Source organism: Bombus affinis, chromosome 4, assembly GCF_024516045.1.
Source record: "Bombus affinis isolate iyBomAffi1 chromosome 4, iyBomAffi1.2, whole genome shotgun sequence".
NCBI lineage: Eukaryota > Metazoa > Arthropoda > Insecta > Hymenoptera > Apidae > Bombus > Bombus affinis.
In genome coordinates this window covers 15,520,450-15,541,468 of record NC_066347.1, presented here as the reverse complement: position 1 = coordinate 15,541,468, position 21,019 = coordinate 15,520,450, and the positions used below count along the sequence as shown (strand labels likewise).

The following is a 21,019-nucleotide window of genomic DNA, read 5'->3' as shown; positions in this document are numbered from 1 at the left end:
TTACACTTCGATTCGTTCCATTTTTCATTTAAATGCATACAATTGTTTCATGTGTCCTTTTCTCTCCTACGGGATTCTGTTTCGAAGAAGTTCTCTGTCTCCGATAAAACCAATTATTCGCTATCGAAGCTCCATTTTTCCATGGCTTCTCCTCTTCCGTGATTTTTCCCTTAAAGCGGGAAACAGATAATAATATCGCGGAGAACGAGATTGAATTTGACTGATCGAACGTCGCTAAAATGACACATCCTTCTTCTTCGACAGTTACGTTTAACAAAAGTTGCCCTCTTCTTAAAACAGGCTATTTTCTATTTCACGATCCTGTTTACATTGCAATCAAAGGGAGTAAACGTAATAAAATTTTTGATACATTTCTCGCCGTTATTTTATTTCTTCTCCTTTTTCAATCTTGTTTCCGCGCATCTCGAATTCTTCTTATTTCTTCTTAATATTTTCTCGATATTTTTGTAACTTTCATTTCACTTCTCCTCTATTCTCTCCGCTTTTAGCTTTATCTTCGTGTGTCATAAATTCTTTCACTTACTTTGACATTAAGGAATGTTAAACATTCTTTGATAGATCATATCATATAATAGCGTGCGGTATATTATGTTATAACATTATCGTTCTTTCCTGAGTAATCTGTGTTGTTTATCCTCGACATTTTACTCCTGAACGTCCTGCTTTTTTCGGAGAACCTCCCGAACATTCGACGTAGAAATCAACTGTGCGATGATTTCGATAAATATCTTAAATTTTGTCAAAGCCTAGAAGAGTAAAAAGTTGGGCTTGTTCACAAAAATGAACACATTTGCACAAAAATAACCAGCAAAAAGATATGTCTGTGCGCGAAAAATTACAAATTCAGTTTGATTATATTTATTTTCAACTATTTTACTTTCTCTCGTCGAAATCACAGTGTGCGATCCGAAGCTACGAACGTCATTGTTTCTAAAGCAATTGATTTCTGTCATTGGCCAGGGTTCGAAAAATAAAGCAATTTTCTCAGTTTGCCGATACGTTGGTGCGTCTTTTATACACGCGGAACGATAATCGAAATGTTCAAACGCAGGCCCTTCGCGCTGATAGCACGGCGTTTTCTTCTCTCTTTTGGTTTCGTCGCAACCTGAAAATCAACTTTTATCTCAAAATGTCGTACGTATATTTTTCCAATTCTCACGAATTGATTTCTCTTACTCGTGTTATACCCCCTTCTTATCTCTTCCGTTTCATTTTTGCTAAAAGTATAGAAAGGAGGATTTATATTCTTTGACAAATAGATGTTTCACATTTTAGCAATTTCTTAACAGTTAGATTTCTCATTTGTTTGAGAGCGTAATAATATTTATTAAAAAACCGAGTGGAATTTATATCGTTGACCATCGATTTTGATAAAATTGTGTAGACCTAGATAGAAATCCGTGAAAAATTTAATGCGTGCTTGTACGTTTGTTTAATCATTGAGCAATTCGTAAAACGTTTATGTAAAATAATCACGTTCTAGTGGTAGCATAGTCGATGGATTATTGCGTGTACTTTTACTATTATTCTTGTTTGCGGGTAATATGAGACTATAATGATACGTACGTGCATGTTTCGTTTTCATTGAATTCATATCTAAATTCGCATCTACATTCGGTTCACATATAAAAGAAAACAACAGAATTAAGAAAAACCTGATAAAAACTCGCAATTCCTAAAATTTCTAAAAAATAATATTTCTGTGAAATACGTGTTACGTATTTAGTAAATTTTTAATTTCTTTTACAGCTTCCTAACGAATAAAGATGTACTTCAATAATCGTCTGCAACAATTACCAGCAGTTGACTTAACTCTATAAGATTTATCGTTTTTCATTTCCATAATTAACAAGATCCTACGTGCGAAAGTAAAAATGTTAAAAAATCTACCTTGAAATATTTCAACAGACACGTGATAAATCTGTAATATTCTAAAAAGAATTTACCCTTAAGTCATAGAAAAAATTATTTTTATCATATCTTGTTACTTTAACCGGCGCTCGGAAGGTTAAATTTTATAGATTATTTGTTAAGACTTTGCGATTTTATTCTGCTTGATATCGTTTATACGTAGCGTCACGATTTTATTGTGAAGGATGAACGAGTAACTACGGCAACTACGAAAACAATCGCGAAGTGTCTAAAGTTGTCAGGCGGAATTACGTGACCAATACCGTCGATTGTCTCATCGATCTGGAAACTTCGCACCACAAATTGCTTCGACGTGGGGTTTAGTTTCTCCAGCTTCCCTCGAATGCAGAGTACACGAGTCGAGATATCGGACGCAACGAGGCGTGATCGATGCGGTTCATGATTTATCGTGGATGATTTTGCGGCTGATCAGATCGAAAATCGTGCGCAGAAAGACATTGGATTCCTCCGTAACGTGATTTTGTGCCTTATTAAAAGAGAAATGTCGACCATTCGCCAACCGGCAGCTTTCGAGGCGTTACGGTTACCGTATAAGCTTGACAGGCGTTGTTTGTTAAAATTATCCTTGCTAGAGATATAGCGTATTTATTTCAATTTTCATGTTCCGAAAATATCCCAGAAAGAATGTAAGAATTTGAAATTTCGTAGCTTTAAAAACTCAAACTCTCGATCGATGCGTCTCTATCATTGGATGATAGGCGATCAGAAAGAGTTTGGCTTCTGCAATTTTATTTTAACGCGCTTCGTTTTAATTTGTATTCCGTATCTTACACGATAGCCGTGTATGACGAGGTAGAATACAAATAAAACGAGAATATACAATCGAAATGAAGTTACCGAGATCTGGTTGAAACAGTCGCGGTCGTGTACGATCCGTGTCGAATTTGAAATTTGAAAATTGAAAGTATTCGTTTCAAAGTATAACGTTTAAAATATCATCAGATTGCCGGAAATCTGAGACGAGCCTTTACAACGAGCCAATCTGGAGCAAAAACAATAGCGTGAAGAATATTCAGAGAAGCTAAAAGTCAGGATGTCAAACAGGTACGGTGAACCGTTCTCCTCTGGCTGCGATCGCGCGACCAGGTCCAATTCCATAAATTCTCGTGTATGAAAAAGCGTGTGTCACGTGTGTGTCACATTTTACACGGCATAGAAACCGTGTCGTTCACGACACGGTCGGTCTCGGTGGGTGGAGTAAACTCTTAACTCTCTAAGGTATCAGTATCATCGTGTCACCTGTGATGGCGATCTTGCAGGACCACTTGCTGGTACCCTCAAGGACGATCTGTTCGGCCTGCTCGAGGCTGTCTATGTGCGTGTCCGGGTCGACTGAAAACGTCGTGCTGAAAAGAAGACAATGTCCTCGTCATCGGATCGTCCTTCGACAACCTCTCGTACCATACACGCTCGACACTCGTCGAGATCTCAATGCTAAATCTCCTCTCGAACACAGTTCTCGTTGTAGTTAGTGGATCGACCACGAGGGGATGTGGTACCTTGCAGAGGCCACCGAAGGACGTGGTGTAGGACTGTCTCGAGGCGGAGGTCGTCGATTGTCGTGAAAACGTGATCACCCGCAGCAGCGCCGGCGATTCAGCCCAGACTAGCGATACTATACGGCGAATGAATAGAGGAACCAGAAAGGCAATCGTGGTTCCTCGTATTCCAAGGTATAGGGATTCTCTGCTAAATGACTTTTGGCAATCGTCATGAAAGCATAAGCGTTTCCATACTTCGGAATATACCCAGCAGCACATTGTGTCGACATTGCACGCTGTGTGAAGGCAGTCGCTCTTTCTCTCTTTTTTCGCTAAACGATCACGTGCTTTCTCTCACTGAAGGAGTTGCATAAGCGGGACCAGTATATCAAATAGTTTTTCACTGTAGTTTAGGAGCCAGTATTCCTTCGTTGCGTGTCTGCGTGTCGTATCACCGTTCTTGCGTATCGATATATGGGTAGACAATTGCGTTGCGTCATTGCGTACAAAGAGATACAAAGATATACAACAGAGCTGGTCGGCTGTTTCTCGCCGTCAAATAGAACAAACGATACGATTATTCAACCGAGCCAAATCCGTTGCTTATCGTCGTTCGTTACGATGTTAAGCCGGTTTCTCGGTTTTGATACGAATACGCAACGACCAGAAAATTGGGACAAAGTTGCACGCCATTGCGCTGCATCGTTTTACTGGCCGATACACAACGGCAACACGACACGAAAATACGCAGCAAATGGATACCGAGTTGATCGGATTCTGCGTAATGAAAGATCGAGGTCGTGGCCTCGGGAAGCTTCTCGTAACTGATTCATGGATGTGGTTGCGGAAGAGTTGGTCGAAGAAAGGGACCCGAATAAAAGCGATAGAAGAGAATAATAACAGTTGCTTCGGGACGAAAACTGAGAATTGTGATGGAAGCGTGGTGTAGCGGAGAATGAGAAGAGAGTCGTTGCTGAATGAAGAGTGTCTGTGGAGAGGTAGCGTGATACTCGCGAGGAAACGGATCTAGAGCGAATTCTTGTGGGCTGACGTGGAAAATCGTACAATAAATAATAACAATGGAGCGGAGGAACGGATTTCCTCCGGCCAGGAATATATAATATCTTCTGAAAAGAACGTGGATACGTTCAGTCAGACGTTGGCTGAGGATGAAACGCGAATTTTTGAATATTTTTAGACTGGACGAAGGAGAAGATGTTGATGGGCAAGGACGAATCAAAGAGACAAATGGCTGCAACAAACCCGTGTAAATCCTTCTGTCTTTCTTTTGCGTTCTGATCCTTGACAGGATATTAGCTTGCAAAGCAAGGCAACGACAATAATGATAAATGCTTTTCGGATGAAACAGAACCTGGAAGAGATTGGAGGCCACTAATTGCTGTACTTATTTGTTTAAGAAAGATAAAGATAACTTAGTGAAATATTTGCTCGTATTTACTGAGCTCAGCAGCGGCAAAGAGGACCAGTTTATCATTGAAGTTTTGAATAAATTTCCCTGTGATAAATATGATACGAGCACGTTCTCGAATCTAACCAACCACTGCTACCCGAAAATCCATTTTGCGGAAAACCATTTTGCCATCTAGCAAAATTTCTCTCTGAATTCGAGACAGTTCATTGGTAGAATCAATTGGTGGAAAAATTGGTAGAATCAAAGCTTTTTCTAACGATTGTAGTCCAATCGACCGCGAACTGTTATCTCGTTGTTCGAACAAGCTGCGGACGTTCACGATCCTGACGCTACCTGTTAATTTTCGCATCGGTGGAATTGGCATCGCCACATTCAGATCCGTTGCTTGTCAGTTTGGAATAAGAAACTTGTTGCACCGTGGATCATCGCCAACTTCGTATCCTCGTCGTACGGGACGAGACAGCTAGCTTCACGCATGAGATCTGTACATATCTCTACGCAAGAGACTTAAACTCGAAGTTAAGTAGATCGAGTTGACACTTGAGAAGTGGTAGATAAATTAAGAAGATCGACGAAGTGACATTTTTGAGATGGTGTTGATACTCCGTGTTCTCGTGTTAGGTAGAAATAGTAGTCTATAGATTAATACATAATTTTTTCAATGGAAACGTAGGATTTGTTTAACCCTATTTGCGCAACTGGAAACTAGAGTTAGCTAGATTCTTTTACCATGAAAATTCCAATGGTATTAGATTTGGATTATTTAATTTTTTATTAGATAATTTACCGAGTGTTTGCTTAATTGAACTGTGCCATCTGGACAAATATATACAATAAATGGACATAGCATATGAAAATCGAGAATTAATCATGAAATATAGTTCCGAAATTACGGTGAATATTCGATGATGCTCTAATAAATTTTATTAAACGTCGAATTATCGAATAATTTTCATTATCAAGTTGCACGATCTACTAATCAACCCATGATTATAACAATAATGTCCCAGCAGAAAGCAAATATAAACAAGTGAATATATTATTAATTCTTCAAATCGAGAAATATTCAGAATGTTATCAATTGTGCTAACATATATCTCGAATATGAAAATCATTACCGAAATGCAAATTCATCGAGAATATTTCACAATTATTCAAACTATCGAATGCAAACTAAAAGCATCGATTCGATAAGCACGTGATAATAATATTTAATTATCATTATTATCACTGGTTATTGCTCGACCAGTGATAAACACCAAGAAGGTATCGAGTCAAATATCGAAGAACTACGACACAAATGAACCTAACTGCCCTTCTTTTATTGCAAGTTTTTCCTACTTCTAATTAACGAGGGAAGCAACGATTCAGATAACGTTGATTATTTTGGACGAAGTTTATTTCGCGAATCACAATTTCCACCGACAATCCACGTACGTATTTCTTTCGTACAGTTTTGAAGAAGAACCAAAATTAGACGTCTCAGCGTTGTTTGTGACTTGACCTGTCCCCGAGAAACTTACACGTTTCGCTACGATGATTACGAACTCCGAACGACTTCTGCTTTTTGGAGCAGAATGCAGTGTGATGTGTTTAACGCGCTGGATAAAAATATTTGTTTTAACGAACGACCTGTTTTGACGTACAGTATTTTTCTTCTGATATATTTGCAATATTTTTTAGTACTTTTCTTCTTTGCTCTCTGTGAATTTATTTTTATATCCAGATCCTTTTCTAGAATTTCTTTCATTGTATTTTAAGCAACTTTCAATGACAGAATTATTGATTTTGTTCCCGCTAAAACATTCACTGTGAAACTCTGTAACATGACCTAAAAAGAGCTGCATACGGAGGTTAGTCACGCGTGTCCTTAATAAACTTATCAACGAATGCTAAAACCAATCTTGATAATCCATTACACCCATTAGTTTATTACAAATCGTACGCTTCACTTCGAATATGAAATTTCTCTACCGGAAACTTCACTTTCTGCTATTTTGTATTTTCTACTTTTCCGTTAATTCTAGATTTTTTCCCGACTAATTACAAGAACGAATATAATTCCCAATTCCAATATTCATGTACTTATTTTAGCGATTTTTATTTTCTCCAACAAGATTGAATTGCACTTCTAATCTCAAAACATTGAATTCTCCGAACTTTGAGGCTCTTTTTCGATCTTGTTATTTTAAATTTTCTAGTCGACATCTAAATTTGCAACGTGATGAGAACTAACGCAATTTGCACGACAAATTGTTTCATTAAACAATAATGGAACAGATTGGAATTTAATTCTCTTTGTTGCTCAATTCTGCGAACGTTAATTTTTAGGAGAAAACTATACTTTCAATCATAGATTTTTGATGCTTTTGTACACGTGGCAAATTTTCCTAGTGGTTTACTGCGACGTTTTTCTCGTATTCTAGAGACGTTAAAACTGTAACTTTTACGAATTCATACTTGTAACTTTTACGGATTTCACAAAGACTCTTAAAGGTAAAAAAACGACGTTTTCAATCATTTACTATGACTTGTGAAAATGTCTAAATATTTGATTCTTCCTGTACTCTTCGATCATAAATATTGCACAGCGCGTATTGACAAGATCGAAGGATGAGCCTGGTAAAAGAGATACAAATTTTAAATCGAACTTTTGAAATTATTTTCGAAATATATCGAGCAACTTACTGATTCTGAACAATCGCAGTTTTCTCCCGTTTCGAATCCTTCGCAAACCATTAACAAGCAATTAATTACTCAAGCACAGTTTCGTCGTTTTAGAAATTAATTATCCGTCAAATAGATTACAACGTTACGGGATGAACAGCGAAGGTCGATCAAAATGTCAATTGCACGATCTTCTTACAAACGATAACAGCGCAAAGTTTCGAAATACCGAGACATCAATGATTCACACAATAAGATAATCGACTCTATTTTAACGGCAGCCAATTCGAACATAGACCACAAATGTTAAACTGCAGAGTATCGAGAGGAAAATTTTGAAGATCGTAGGAGCAACAAATCCGTGGCCATAGATTACTCGGTGGTTGCTGCGGATCGTTTCCGATAAACGTCCGTATAGCATCGGGGATACTGACTGGTTAGGCGTTGGCTCACGTTGTCGGATCTATAGAGCCGGCTTAGCTTTGACAATGGCATGGCGCTGGTACACAGTCGAGCCACAACAAGTTGCCGTGTGACCTTAATGGACTTTCGATTGAATTCCTCCGAAGCAGAGGGACAGGCATCTCGCGTGATGGACAACCACACGACACACGATGCACACACAGCTGTATGCTCACATATTCGTATGTATGTGCGTGCTTGACGAAGAAATTACGGTGCCAACGATTCAGTGGACAAAAGGTCCATTCAACGACGATTCATCATGCTGGCACCAAAAAAGCTTATTTCCAGCTATCTTCCGATTTGTTTGCAATTTTATGTAACGATAGACGTAATTTGCGGTAACTGTTCGTGATGAATTGTAGATTTTCGTGATCCAATGCCGTTCAAGTCTCGTCCAGATTAGTTAGATTATCCGAATTCAGTCGAAAATGTTTTTAACAATGCGAATTTCTCACTTAGTTGCTTTCGTAGATTCCGTCAAATTTTTATTCTAGTTTTTACGAAATACACTACACTTATGCGAGTTTATATTATCTTACTCGATTCGATATTTTGTTTCAAGCATCAAACGAAGTTCACGTTCGTTAAACTAACGGTTGGCCCGCAAAAGGCAGCAATTTCTAAAATCTAAATCTACAATTTTAGACTCGTACGAATGCGAGTTTAAAGTGAATGTAACTGCAACTCAGATAACTTCTGATTAATCCGAACGAAACTTTTCACTTGCCATGGTCGAATCTAGCCATCTACGATTTTTCGACGATAGTCGAGCGAATGTAACGATTGGGAGAATTGATTGACGATCATCTAGCGAACATACGCTTAAACAATATTACAGGCGTAATTAGCATGAAGAGGATCTGCGGAAGTTTGTTTGGCGATAACGATTAAAGGATGTTTTCAGACAGAGCCCTAATATGCTTTCAATTACAACGATCCATAGCAATTGCACTGTCCTGATACGAATGAATAATGTTCACTTTTACCTTAAACCTTGGTTACGTCGTATTAAAAAAAGTATGCCAGTTTCGTGATAACATCTAGCGCAATATCGGATATGAAATATCTTTCGGCGTGTATGAAACGTAGTTATCAATTACAACGAAAGTGCTGCTTTTTACAAACCCTTTTCTCTTCAGCGCATACAATTTACTCTTCAAACTCAAACCTAAACTTCCACAAACTCATCTTACGAACTGTCATTGGTAGCAAGGGCATGTAAAACTGACTTACACGTTACCATTTCCTCCATTCCGCGGTATTCGTGTACGAACCTCCTGTGTCCTCTCTTCTAAGCTACGACATATTTACATTTTTTCGAAAAGAGTAAGAGTAGCATTGAAATAACTTTCGAAGAACTAGCGACGTTCCACGAAATTGCTACTACGAACGTTTCCTATTTTCTTGCCTCGGAATTCTTCTTCAATCGGAATTTTAGCAAATTGTGGACCGAGAACGAACAGACAATTTCGCAAACTCGACTTCATCTATCTTCGTTGAGAACGAGTTTCGAGAACAGGAGCGAACGCCGTGAAATTCTGCCTTCTCGAGTTACCATAGCCTATGGAGTATTTATTCATTTTTTAAGATCAAATATTTGAAATTTCTCGCGTTTCATGCCTTTTAAGTAAAGTTACATTATGACGAACAAAGCGACCGAACGATGACTAGGTACTTTAAATCGAACGATGAGAAACAAAGATGATACGAAGGAAATTTTCCCCAATTTTGACTATTCGACTATAGTGCTTTCTAATCTTTCCTAGTCGTTCTTTCTTTTTTTTCATGTTTAGGAAATAAGAAAATTTTTACAAAATGCGACGTCTTTTCGGTTTAATCCACTTGATGTCAGACTACAGCGTCTAAAAAATTGCTGCCCTAAAAGGTACCAACAAATCTAACTGCGATCTAATTTAATCTAATCCTTTTGCCAAATATTGAACACCAAGTGGATTAAACTAAGAAAATATAAAATTTGTACAACGTTCCCTTATACGTAGTTTGGTATAATTTCGCGAGATTTTTTCAAAGAGCAGCCCTTACACTTCTTCCAATCATATGAATTCTAAAAAAAAAAAGATTCCAGTCGAACAGTAGAAATTGGGAAAAGTTGTTAAACTGCATAATTACCGAAATTTTATTCAAGAAAGGCAAAATTCTCATTCGAGAGAGGCAAAAGGTAAAACGACTGGCGAAGAGGGACTGTTTGAAGAGGTTGCGGTCGGAAGGTTAGGCGAACGTCCTGGAAAATGTGGCCGCGATAATGGCCGGTGAACGATGTTGTTGTATCCAGAGACGAATGTAAATTATGCAGGTGTCATATATATGCGTGCGTGTGTGCATGTATGTGTGTAACGATGACACGGTGTAACGCGCGAGCCAACATCGTGCGTGTAGGATGTTGGTTGGACGTGTGAGAGTAATCGGTAGGATTTATGGGCTACGTGTGCTCCAAGGAGGATGACGTGTGAAAAGTATGCACCCGTTCGTCACATCGCATGTACATGTCCCTTTTGGAATTACACGTAGTGTGCATGTACGTGCATACTCGCTAGAAGCAGTACATATAGAGAAATAAGTAGGTTGAGACACGGTCGGGAGACTCGTAAAGCGATTGCCTCGAGGGTTTACTCTGTTAAACGAGTATTTGTTGTTTGGGGATTCACTTAAGAAGGTTACACGTACGTTAACTCTTTAAGACTGTATTGGAAGCGAGAGAGTACGGTCTAGAGGTATGTATTAGGTCGTCCGGAAAGTTTCTTTCGTTTTATAAGGAAATAATGGATGCACAGCATTTTTCGTTTTATATTATTTTGTCGAATTACGTATGATCCATTTTGTTCTATCAAAATAAAGATCACAACGTTCGATAGATTAGGTTTCATGTTTGTATAAAGATGCATCGTTGTAAAAGACGTGTCTGTAAAAGAAAGACACTTTTCGGACAACCTAATACTTTGGAAGTTCTAAAGTTGCAAGGCGTTGGCCTTGATTAAATTGTGAATCTTTATGTAGATTTGTGGGTTTTTCACTTGTTAAGTATTTGTTAAAAATTTGCATATTCCATATACTTTCATTTTGTATACACCTTATGCGAATCATTTTAATTTTTACATGTTATTTTTCATTTAACAAATGAATCGTCGAATCCATCTAAACTTTGAATTTATTTCCTTGATCTTCTAAATTTTCCATTAATAATATTTGTTTGCAAGCATGCGTTGGACATTTTTGTTTCGTTTCGAGATATAGCCAAATTTTTATCTAATTACATATTTTCCAACCTTCTGTAGAATCGTTACTGGTTATAGATATGTCTTCGTTTGAAACTTATCAAAGACTAAAAGAAATTCGATAAAAATGAAACTTTGATAAAACGACACTTGGATACATTTACCATTGCCAATTACTTCGAACATTTTATCGTATACAATATGTTTTTATCGAAGATTTATTGGAAATTAAAAGAAAAGAAAAATTAAAAAGAAAAAAGTTTGAGATTAGACTCCAAAACGGGACACGGGTAACAGGCTTGTTATATTACTTCTAGCAAGTATACACAGTATTTTTCCATTTTAACGCGCAATCGAATCGGTAAAAGTTCATTTCGTGTGTAGATTGGTCATTGTCAGTGTTTTGCGATTAACTTTCTACTCGCGACTAACGCGTGATTTTTCTACAAGCTAGTGTCTCTCTCATCGACGCAACTCTATTTCCATGAAGTAACATTTACAGAACTTTGTCTAAATCCACTCGACGAACCAAACATTTCGTCTAATTCGCGTAGTGTCACAGTTTCGCTATGTCAAAATATGATATGCATACATGGCTTCTATGCACACCGTTATTTTCCCAAAAAAATTCATCAAACAGACGCAAACTGTCACTCGCTACATCAAGATACATCGACACGAACAATGCAATCTACGAATCTTGCGACGTAACATTTGAACACTTTCGACCGGTGTCACGGAACGCAAGATAATTTTCTCTCTTTTCATAGCCAGCGATTCGTTTGTAAAATAGAAAGAAAGATACAGCGAAAGGAAGACAGATGCAGAGGCAGAAATGAAGAGCAAGAAAGATAGAAGCAGAGCAATAGGCAAAGAAAAGAGGAGACGTAGAGTAGGAAGCGAAGGAAGAATAAGTTAACACGTTCGCTGTTGCATGGATTTTCATGAACTATGCTAAACAAATATTTTTCATACAGAATTCTTTTTGCAATAATCCATACGTATAGAGAGTTTCGCAATATTCAGACAGATTGCAATAGATATTTTCGTAATAGCTCGGGCAAAATATTCTCATGTACGTGCAAAACCTCGCAATATCGAACATTTTTCAGAAAAATTTCCTCATTATTACATTTTGTTTTCTATTTCGGCTGGTATAATGTTTACGTAAACGCGATACAGTGAACGTGTCGAAAGAGAAGCTTAATGAAAAATGAGAGAAAATCACGAGTGATCCGTGGAACCAAATTTCTCTCTCTCTCTCTATCTGTGTAGTCCTCTATTTTCATACAGATATGCGAAGAACGGGTGCATTCCCACAAAGGCACAGCCAAATTTCTATCACAATATATAGAATATATAGGTAATATATAGACGTGACAGTTAGTACAACACAGCAGCAGCCGGCAGCGCGTTAGATTCGACGATGAAATTAAATTTAACGATCACAGATAAACAGGAGGTACAGCAATGTGTGAGATAAATATGTATACGCGATCATGTGATAATAACATATACATATTGTTGTGGGAATACAGAAACGGGATCATAGGTGAGGGGAAGAAGTAAAGGAAGAGAAAATAGAAAATGGAAAATAGAATAAAATAAGAACGCGGTGAAAAGTGGCGTGTAATATGACTTTGCAAATGATGATATAAATAAAGAAATAAAATATCAAATAATAATAATAATAATAATAATAATAATAATAATAATAAGAAGAAGAAGAAGAAGAAGAAGAAGAAGAAGAAGAAGAAGAATACATTGAGGCACACAGGTGGTACACACAATATGTATCGTATATAGAGAAGATAGATGTAATATAATCGAGCGCTGCACGTTTCATCGTTTTGTTGCACGGAGGGGGTGCATAACCGGCCATGACCGGCGGGCACAACGAGCTGGCCACAAACCTGTAATGGCGATCTTCGCGGACCACTTGCTGGTACCGTCCAGAACTGACTGCTTCACCGCCGACATGTGACCCGCATATGCTTCCTCGTCGACCCCGAAGACTGACCTAAACTCCGACGAGACTTTCTTTCACATGTGCTGTGCCAATGGCCTAGATCTCGTCCTACCTGTTTCATCTCTTTCTTTCTATTTTCCTTTTTCTTTTTTGTTTCCTTCGCCCCATGTTTCCCTATCTTTCCTCCATTCTATCTTTTCTAACTTCGGGTCATCCGTTTCACTCGATTTTCCTTTAGTTTCTTTTCCTCTCGCACGAGACACGTTTCATCGTTTACTCTCCGACTAACGTTTTCTTTCTTTTTGCAAGCGTCGCGTGCAACGTGTAACGCGTGCTCGTCGTAATTGCATCACGGGATAATCCACTGCGTCGAGGGTTGCTAATGGGTTGCTGCTTTCTCTCCTCTAATTGCAATCGCATTTTTGCTCTAACCAAATGAATCCTGTTGCTACACTTGATATTCTGATTTCGGGATTTTAAAATGTCGCCCTCGCGGAACCGGTATACGATTTTGAGTGACATGTTGGAAGAAAAAGTTTCATTAACGGGCTGTGAAGTTACATCGATGCTGTATTTTTATTAAATTCTGGATTTTTTATTGTTGATTAGTACTGGATGAAATATTTGGTTTTAAGGATTAAAAGTGATTTTGGAACAGCTTCAGAACAATTCAAAACATTTTTTATTACTTTTGCTGCTGTTTTAGTAGATACTTTTAGAAATAAATTAAGTCAACAACACAGGAAAAGCGAAAATTCTTTCTCAAGTAATTCAAATACATTTGTTCTTTGATGTTCAGCCATCATCGTTTGTGTGAGAAAGATCTCGTTGAATTTCTAATTATTACAATTTGAGCACACCACGTTACACACGACGCTTTATTCAGAGTATGTCACGATAAGGCTTTTTCTCTATACATCTAACAATCAGGTCCAAGATTTTTGTTTACAACTGAATTTATATACGTATCATTACATGACAAGATCATATCAATTACTACAAATACAAAGCTTCTTTTCATAATGAAATTCAAATTCAATAACGTCAAACTAAGATTATCCATGTTGTGTTCTTAAACAAAAGGACCCGTCGAAAGGACCTGAAGCAAATTGATCGATCCGCGAAAGCTATCGAGGAAAAGAAACGAAATTTATCCAAACTTAAAAGTCCCGAAAATGTACGCTCCGTAACTTTTCGACTGACAAATAACTCTGTTTATCGAAACGTCGATATCACGGTCTGATCGCGCATAAATCAACTTCCGTGCTACTACGTGGATCCATTTTATCGACGAATATTTTTCATAGAACGGATATTTTCAGCGAACATGCGCCCTTTTGTAATTAACGCGTTCGGGTCATCGATCAGACGGTTAACGAGGTCGTTGATTGTCCGATAGTAACTAAATTTTCTTCTACGTATCTTCGACCTTTCGAGAGCCATAGTCGGGGCGTACGACCAATGACTAGATATATTTACACATTTTTTTCTCACCCCTCACCCCCCTCAGAGAAGACGAGACCCGGCCTTGTGCATGATAGCGAGATTTTCGGTTCATTTCACACGTTCGTTCTCGCGCCTTTTTACCCTGGCTTCGCAGTCGCCATTGCCTTGCCCTTTTCACGTTATGGACACGTTCAAAGAGATTGCTATCCGATTATATCGTGTCGGTATGCTGTCACCATTGGATACGTTGCTTTCAATCCCGCTTTGTACATCTTGTACAATTTCGCATTGCAGACCATTCATGTTAGGTGATATCGGGCTGCGCGAAATCGCGAGACGAGAGAAATTTCGTGATGAGAATGTAATCGTGGTCTGTGATGCAAGGAATATTCGTTTTTAGAAATTATTTGTCCGTCTGTTTCGTATCTTTTGAATAATTCCTTCAATTATTTTATATTGAAATGATATATTCGTACAATACGAGCATGTGTATTTTGTACCAATATATGAGAAAAAAGACACGTGAAATACAACTTTCAAAAACTGGATAGTTTCGCATATCGATCGTCTGTGCAGTTATGTTCCTGTAAAAAAAAAATACTCGAATTCCGCCCAAACATAGAAATGTATTTCTATTAATCTCGATTTGTAGTTTTCCAAAAAAGAAAAAAGAAGTCGATAATTTTCATCTCTGAAAGAACTCGTTCCCTTGCTTTTACTCACATTTTACTTACTCATTTTTACACCGTGTAAATACAAATTTTCCGCGTTCCATCGCTTCATTTAGCGGGGATATCTGATTTTCCAGCGGCATGAGCGTGAAACGCGATGCAAAAATGCTTGATACAACGTTCGAAGACCGGTAAACACGACGCTGTACTTATTTCTCTGGCAATTCTCATTCGTAGGACGACGATGGATGCTTCATTAACTAGTAACCGATGAACAAGCATGGAGTACCTTGAAACGAAACAACCATTGCGCGATGAATTATCCATTGACGTTCGATGGATCGGTTCTTAACGTATTCACGAACGGGGAAGCAGTATTAATTAACCCCGATTCCCACTAATTTATACACCCGATCGCTTAGTAGCTTTTATCGACGTTTTAGATCGTGCTCGTCGCTTCGAGTAGCGGATATTTCGATATTTTCAATTCTAAAGGTTGAAAGACCAGCTCCTTTGCAAAGACGACGCTTGAATAATAATCGGCTATTAATGTTAATCTCGTGGAAATGGACGTCAAGTTTTTTAGAAGGAGCTAAACATACTTTGCGTTAAGTGAATGACCCATTTATGAAGAAATACACGGTTGATTGGCTTGTGATTTATATTATTTGACTCGCGTAATTTCACGAAAGTAGTTCTTCGGTATAATCGCGGATGAATAAGAGCTACGATAGATGGAATTACTTTGCAAACTAATACTTTTATGCGTCTAAATGTTTAAGTAATCGAATTAAAAAAGTATGATATATTCATCGAGAAGAAAACTTTCTAAAGAATTATATATTATATTATCGTAATAATTTTCATATCGTAGGAATAATATATGAATATACTATAATACAATAAATTCATTTATTTCCCATTAAGATCAATAATATTAATTTGTAACGATAGTTTTAATCAGCCTCAAATATCTCGGAATAGAAATTTAACGTATTATGTAATTGTTAAATCAATACTAAATTTAACCACTGTTAAGAAAATACTGCTTACAGACAAAAACGTTGATAAGCTCTAATTATATGGTTCTTATCATTCTTTTAACTCTATACGATTACGTTCAATTACTCAAACTTGATAATTAGTATCAGTCGCGAAATACAAAATTTCGCTTAAGACAGCAAATATTTTCTTCTACGTGAAAATGAAGATAAGAGATAAATGTAATATAAGGAACAATTGAATTCGTATAATTATTCATATATATTCCTATATATCGATCAAATGATCGAAATAATTAAATTTTCATAAAGAAATCCTACAGGTACGTATAACAGGTTGTTAAAGGAACTCCATATCAATTTATAACTTCTTTATAACACAATCCAGAAGATCAAATATTCTTATGTCGAGACGTGCATCGATAATGGTATTGTGTGATTATAATTCACGGTGGTATTGTCTCATTACAGAACCTGCACTAATGAGCCGCGGATCATCAATAATAGCCCCCTGGAAGGCAGCTGCATCGCTGATTAATTTCCCAGCGTGTGAAGATACGATTAGGATGGCGTCGCATCGCGTCGTAGCGATTATGAGGCTTGCAATGGAATTATCCGGCCGATCAACTACGTTATTATTAGCTGAAGTTTCGAAGTAAGCAAAGGAACGCGAATTAGGCACGCGAACGAGCACTTCCGTTGCTTTTCGGAACGATCAACACCGATGTTCCTGCCTACCGGCATCGGAAATTGCAATTTCGACCTATGCGCTGCCGTTGATTACTTAATAACTGATAATGAGTCCGATCGACGCGTCCCTAATCGCATTCAAGTCGATAGTATGATTTCGTAGGATTGATCGTGACCGACGTAACACAGGACTAGACATCGCGTATAACTCGGAAATGGAAATGGCACAATCGGTACATCGATTTATAATTGTTGGAAATATTTCATTAAAGAAAATGATAAAAAATTAATGAAGAAATTTAATACTTTGTATAGTAATATCTTTCGGTACTTTTTCGCTAATTTTTCGTTTTATATTCGATATTAATTAATGGATATTAAATATTAATTTTAATTTTTCGAATTGATATTAATTATTTCCTTCGTGAGAATTTCAAGAATTTTCTGTTTAATATTGCAAATATTAATCGTTCCCTGTTTCATAATTTTAAGAATCATTTATGCGATTTGAAATTGATATATTAATTTTCAAATTTTCGTTAATAATACACGTACGTATGATATTATTGCCAAGGTGAATACTGAATTCTATTCGGCGTTTATTTCGGGAATTTTATCACATCTGTTAGTTCGTTATATCTTTCCTTGTTATACGTAGATCAAACAGTTTGGACCGTAGCTAGTGGACGTATCGCGCTTGTTATTTGTATAGTTTCATTCTAAGATATACAGGACTTGATAGAAAAAACAAAAAAAGAATATCTTTTCCTCGTTATATTTTCGTTTTGTTAGAACAAACGACGAAAGCTAACTTCGATTTGGTGTCTTTTTGTTTTTTGATCATTAATCGGAATCCGATAGTACACGTCATGGCTTTTAAGATAACTGGCATACATGTACAGATAATATGTTTCAATTATTTTAATTTCCATACACATTGTCTGTTTTACTCTGTATCAATGTAAACGTAATATCAATGTGCTTCATATGAAAAAAAAAAAAAAAAAATCGTAGAACTCGTCACTATTTAATCGATAATTATAGAAACAAGACACGATGAATATTTAATACGTATATTTTTATTTTGGAAACCATTGCATCTGATTACGGTGGCGATAAATTGAAAGTTAGAAAACTGATATATATTTACATCGAACATACTAGAAACGCCGGGGGACATGTTCCACCGATTTTTATGACTGCTATACATCAAAATATATTATCTTTTCCTTTTTCGTATAAAAATTTTTCCGTGCAAGTGCCGTATCGACTTTGACGTCGACTTATTGGTATATGAACATATATCGCGAAGAATACTGTAAAATATAGCGTAGATTAACGAGTGTAAAGATAGAGTTTCGATAATACATAGTTTGCAAACGCTGCAAATACATGATACGTAACGAGAATCATAAATTGTGTATACACAGTCCTCGATTTGCATCTATTTCTGCTAAACTTTGAAATACATGTGTTTTGAAATGATTTATGCAAATAGTAGTAATTCAGTAACGATTCTAATCGTAAGTTAACCAGTTAGCATGCTATACACTTGTAACATTTTTTGAATACTTTTTATAAAACACACGATTGTTTAAATACAGCAAGCTTTTTATTAATTATAATCTTATTTTCTTATTTTTATTAGGAATATTAAATCGTCATCGAGGAGATTTTTAGAAAACGAGAAAGAAGCATCGATTATTTTCTTCAACTTGTTTTCTCAGCTGCTGTGCATTTTGAATTAATTGAATTACTGATATAGATATTAATTTACCGTAAGTACATTTTCCAGAATAGATCGCATTTGTTCATTTATTTAACGAGAGTTAAATGGCAAAGAACGAGCACTGCTTCTTTCGGGAAACACAATATTCTTCTCGCTTTTAAAGCATAGAACATATTATCTTGTACTTAAAATCAACTTAATAAAAATGCGCCACCATGAATACGTTGTTAGTTATAAAAATACGAAAGTTCAGTTAAATTATGAGCCGGCTTTAATGAAATGTCAAACGTTGCTTCGACCGCAAAGGTTAAGCTTCTCTTTTTTCATTTATTAAAACTCAGTCTGACAATCGGTATATGGTAAAATATTGCTATGCAACCACAAAAGAGTTAATAAATTTCGAAAATCTTCGTGATTAAATTTTTCATGAAAATTACGACGAACTTCTGAAAAATTCTCCCTTTACATTCGAAACGTATCGATTATAAATTCTGGATTTAAAGCAAAATCAATGCTCGAGTCGCTGTAAATGGTAGCTATAAATCGTTTGAACAACTTGCTTGGATAAGTAGATTAAAAGATGGTAAAGCAGGTTTATGAGATATTCTTAAGAAAAGAATCAAATAAAAAAATGTCTGAGAGTGGATATTCTGATTTTACGAGCTTAAAAAGTAACGGAAGATACGGTATCGTTTATCGATGCTATCGACCCATTTAATCCTGTAAAATTGCTCAATTTTGTTGCTATACGAGAAACTTACCGCTACATATTTGAATATCCGAGAAAAGAGATTACTAGTTTGTATTGCGATATCGTTGTACGTGTAATTTATATTTTTCATGAATTTTCATAACTTTGCAACGATCGTCGTGCAACGCAAGATGTTTTATTATTCTAAAAGTTTCTCAGGTTTTCCAATCGTGATCTGTGTGATTATACGTTTTAATGTTCTTTGTGACGAGTTTTAACAAGTTCCGTAACTCGTCGACCCGAAATGCTTTTCAACTTTGTCGGTCGGGGAAAACTAGTTACTACCGACGTTAACTTCCAGATGTACCTACATGTTCGACTTAATCCCATACACGCTATGTACTGTTTACCAAGTTACCGAAGGAAACATTCCCAAGGATTGGAAATATGTTACACAATTTTAGATTCTTTTTTTTGAGGCCATTAGTTTTACAGATTTTTATATTAATCACATCCCCAATAAATGTTTATTACATTTGTTGCATCATTGATTTTTGGAAGATGTTTGACAGAGGAATCTTTTTAGCAACTTTTAATCCTAATCTACGTGATTATCGATTGAACGTTAACAAATGTTAAATACATTGGGCTAATAAACTTCACCGTGAAAGTAATAGATCGTTTGTGTATTTTATGTAAATATAACTGGAGATATTCGAGGAAATTTTATATGAAAATTTGTATTCGTTTCTGCTTTCTGCTACCTGTTACTGATTGTTACATCGAATTATTGAAATTGTTTCAAAAATTGAGACTACGGTTTAGGATTTCAAGGAAATTTCTGTAGAGTGTTTTAATTAGATCTCCTCGAGAAGTTATCGAGATTGTTATCAGATTCTTGAAAATATCTCAAAATCTACCACAAAAATATCTCAATCTAAAAAAAAGTCTCTAAAATAATCGATGATTATTTCTCACACGGTTTTCGATAAAACGCTTTCTACATTTAAGTGGATTCCACGTACATTGCGATATAACGATTAGCTCGGCGACCTCAAAGACTCGACGTGATCGCGACACCGCTACAAATTTTACAGCTTTACAATCGGAAGTTTGATCTTGATCAATCGATCGAACCTTCGTCGAATCTGCATCGTCTCGTTGACATTTTTGAGGAACTTTGACAGAGAAAATGGACCAGCGCTCTTTCATTCAGGAAACACCTATCTATTTTTCTGTCACCGAGCAAACGTCGCTATAATTTCGCGTCGATATCGAGTTCAATATAAATTGCAGACTTGGAAATGTAATATTATATTGCGTATTTCATTTTCAAATCGCGAGAGATCAGCAATAATTGATTCGATTGGTTCTAAAGGTTATAAGTGGTAATTAATTCTTGGAATTTAATTTTTACCGCTTACTTTTCCTGCTGTTTGTTCAAAGTCTCGATTACACAATCAAGAAACACCCAGATTCGATTCCTAAATCCTATCACAAAATTATTCGTATCATATAAAACAAATTTTTGTTTGCAACAAATCTTAATCCCTAGCACTCTTAGCTTGTTAGTTGACTCATTTCTCAACAA

At 36.5% G+C, this 21,019-nt stretch overlaps 1 protein-coding gene across 15 annotated transcripts in view; it reads right to left on the bottom strand.

The window, feature by feature from the left end:
* LOC126915400 (protein unc-13 homolog B-like) overlaps nucleotides 1–21,019 on the bottom strand; it is a 376,274-nt gene that overhangs the window by 38,979 nt on the left and 316,276 nt on the right. For 13 of the 15 annotated variants that reach the window (XM_050720031.1, XM_050720032.1, XM_050720033.1 and 10 more), the window contains one exon: nucleotides 13,145–13,251. In XM_050720031.1, the coding sequence (XP_050575988.1) occupies nucleotides 13,145–13,251 (107 nt within the window). Of the gene's footprint in view, nucleotides 1–3,192; nucleotides 3,300–13,144; nucleotides 13,252–21,019 lie in introns of all 15 variants that reach the window. The other 2 variants (XM_050720025.1, XM_050720030.1) reach the window with 1 other exon arrangement.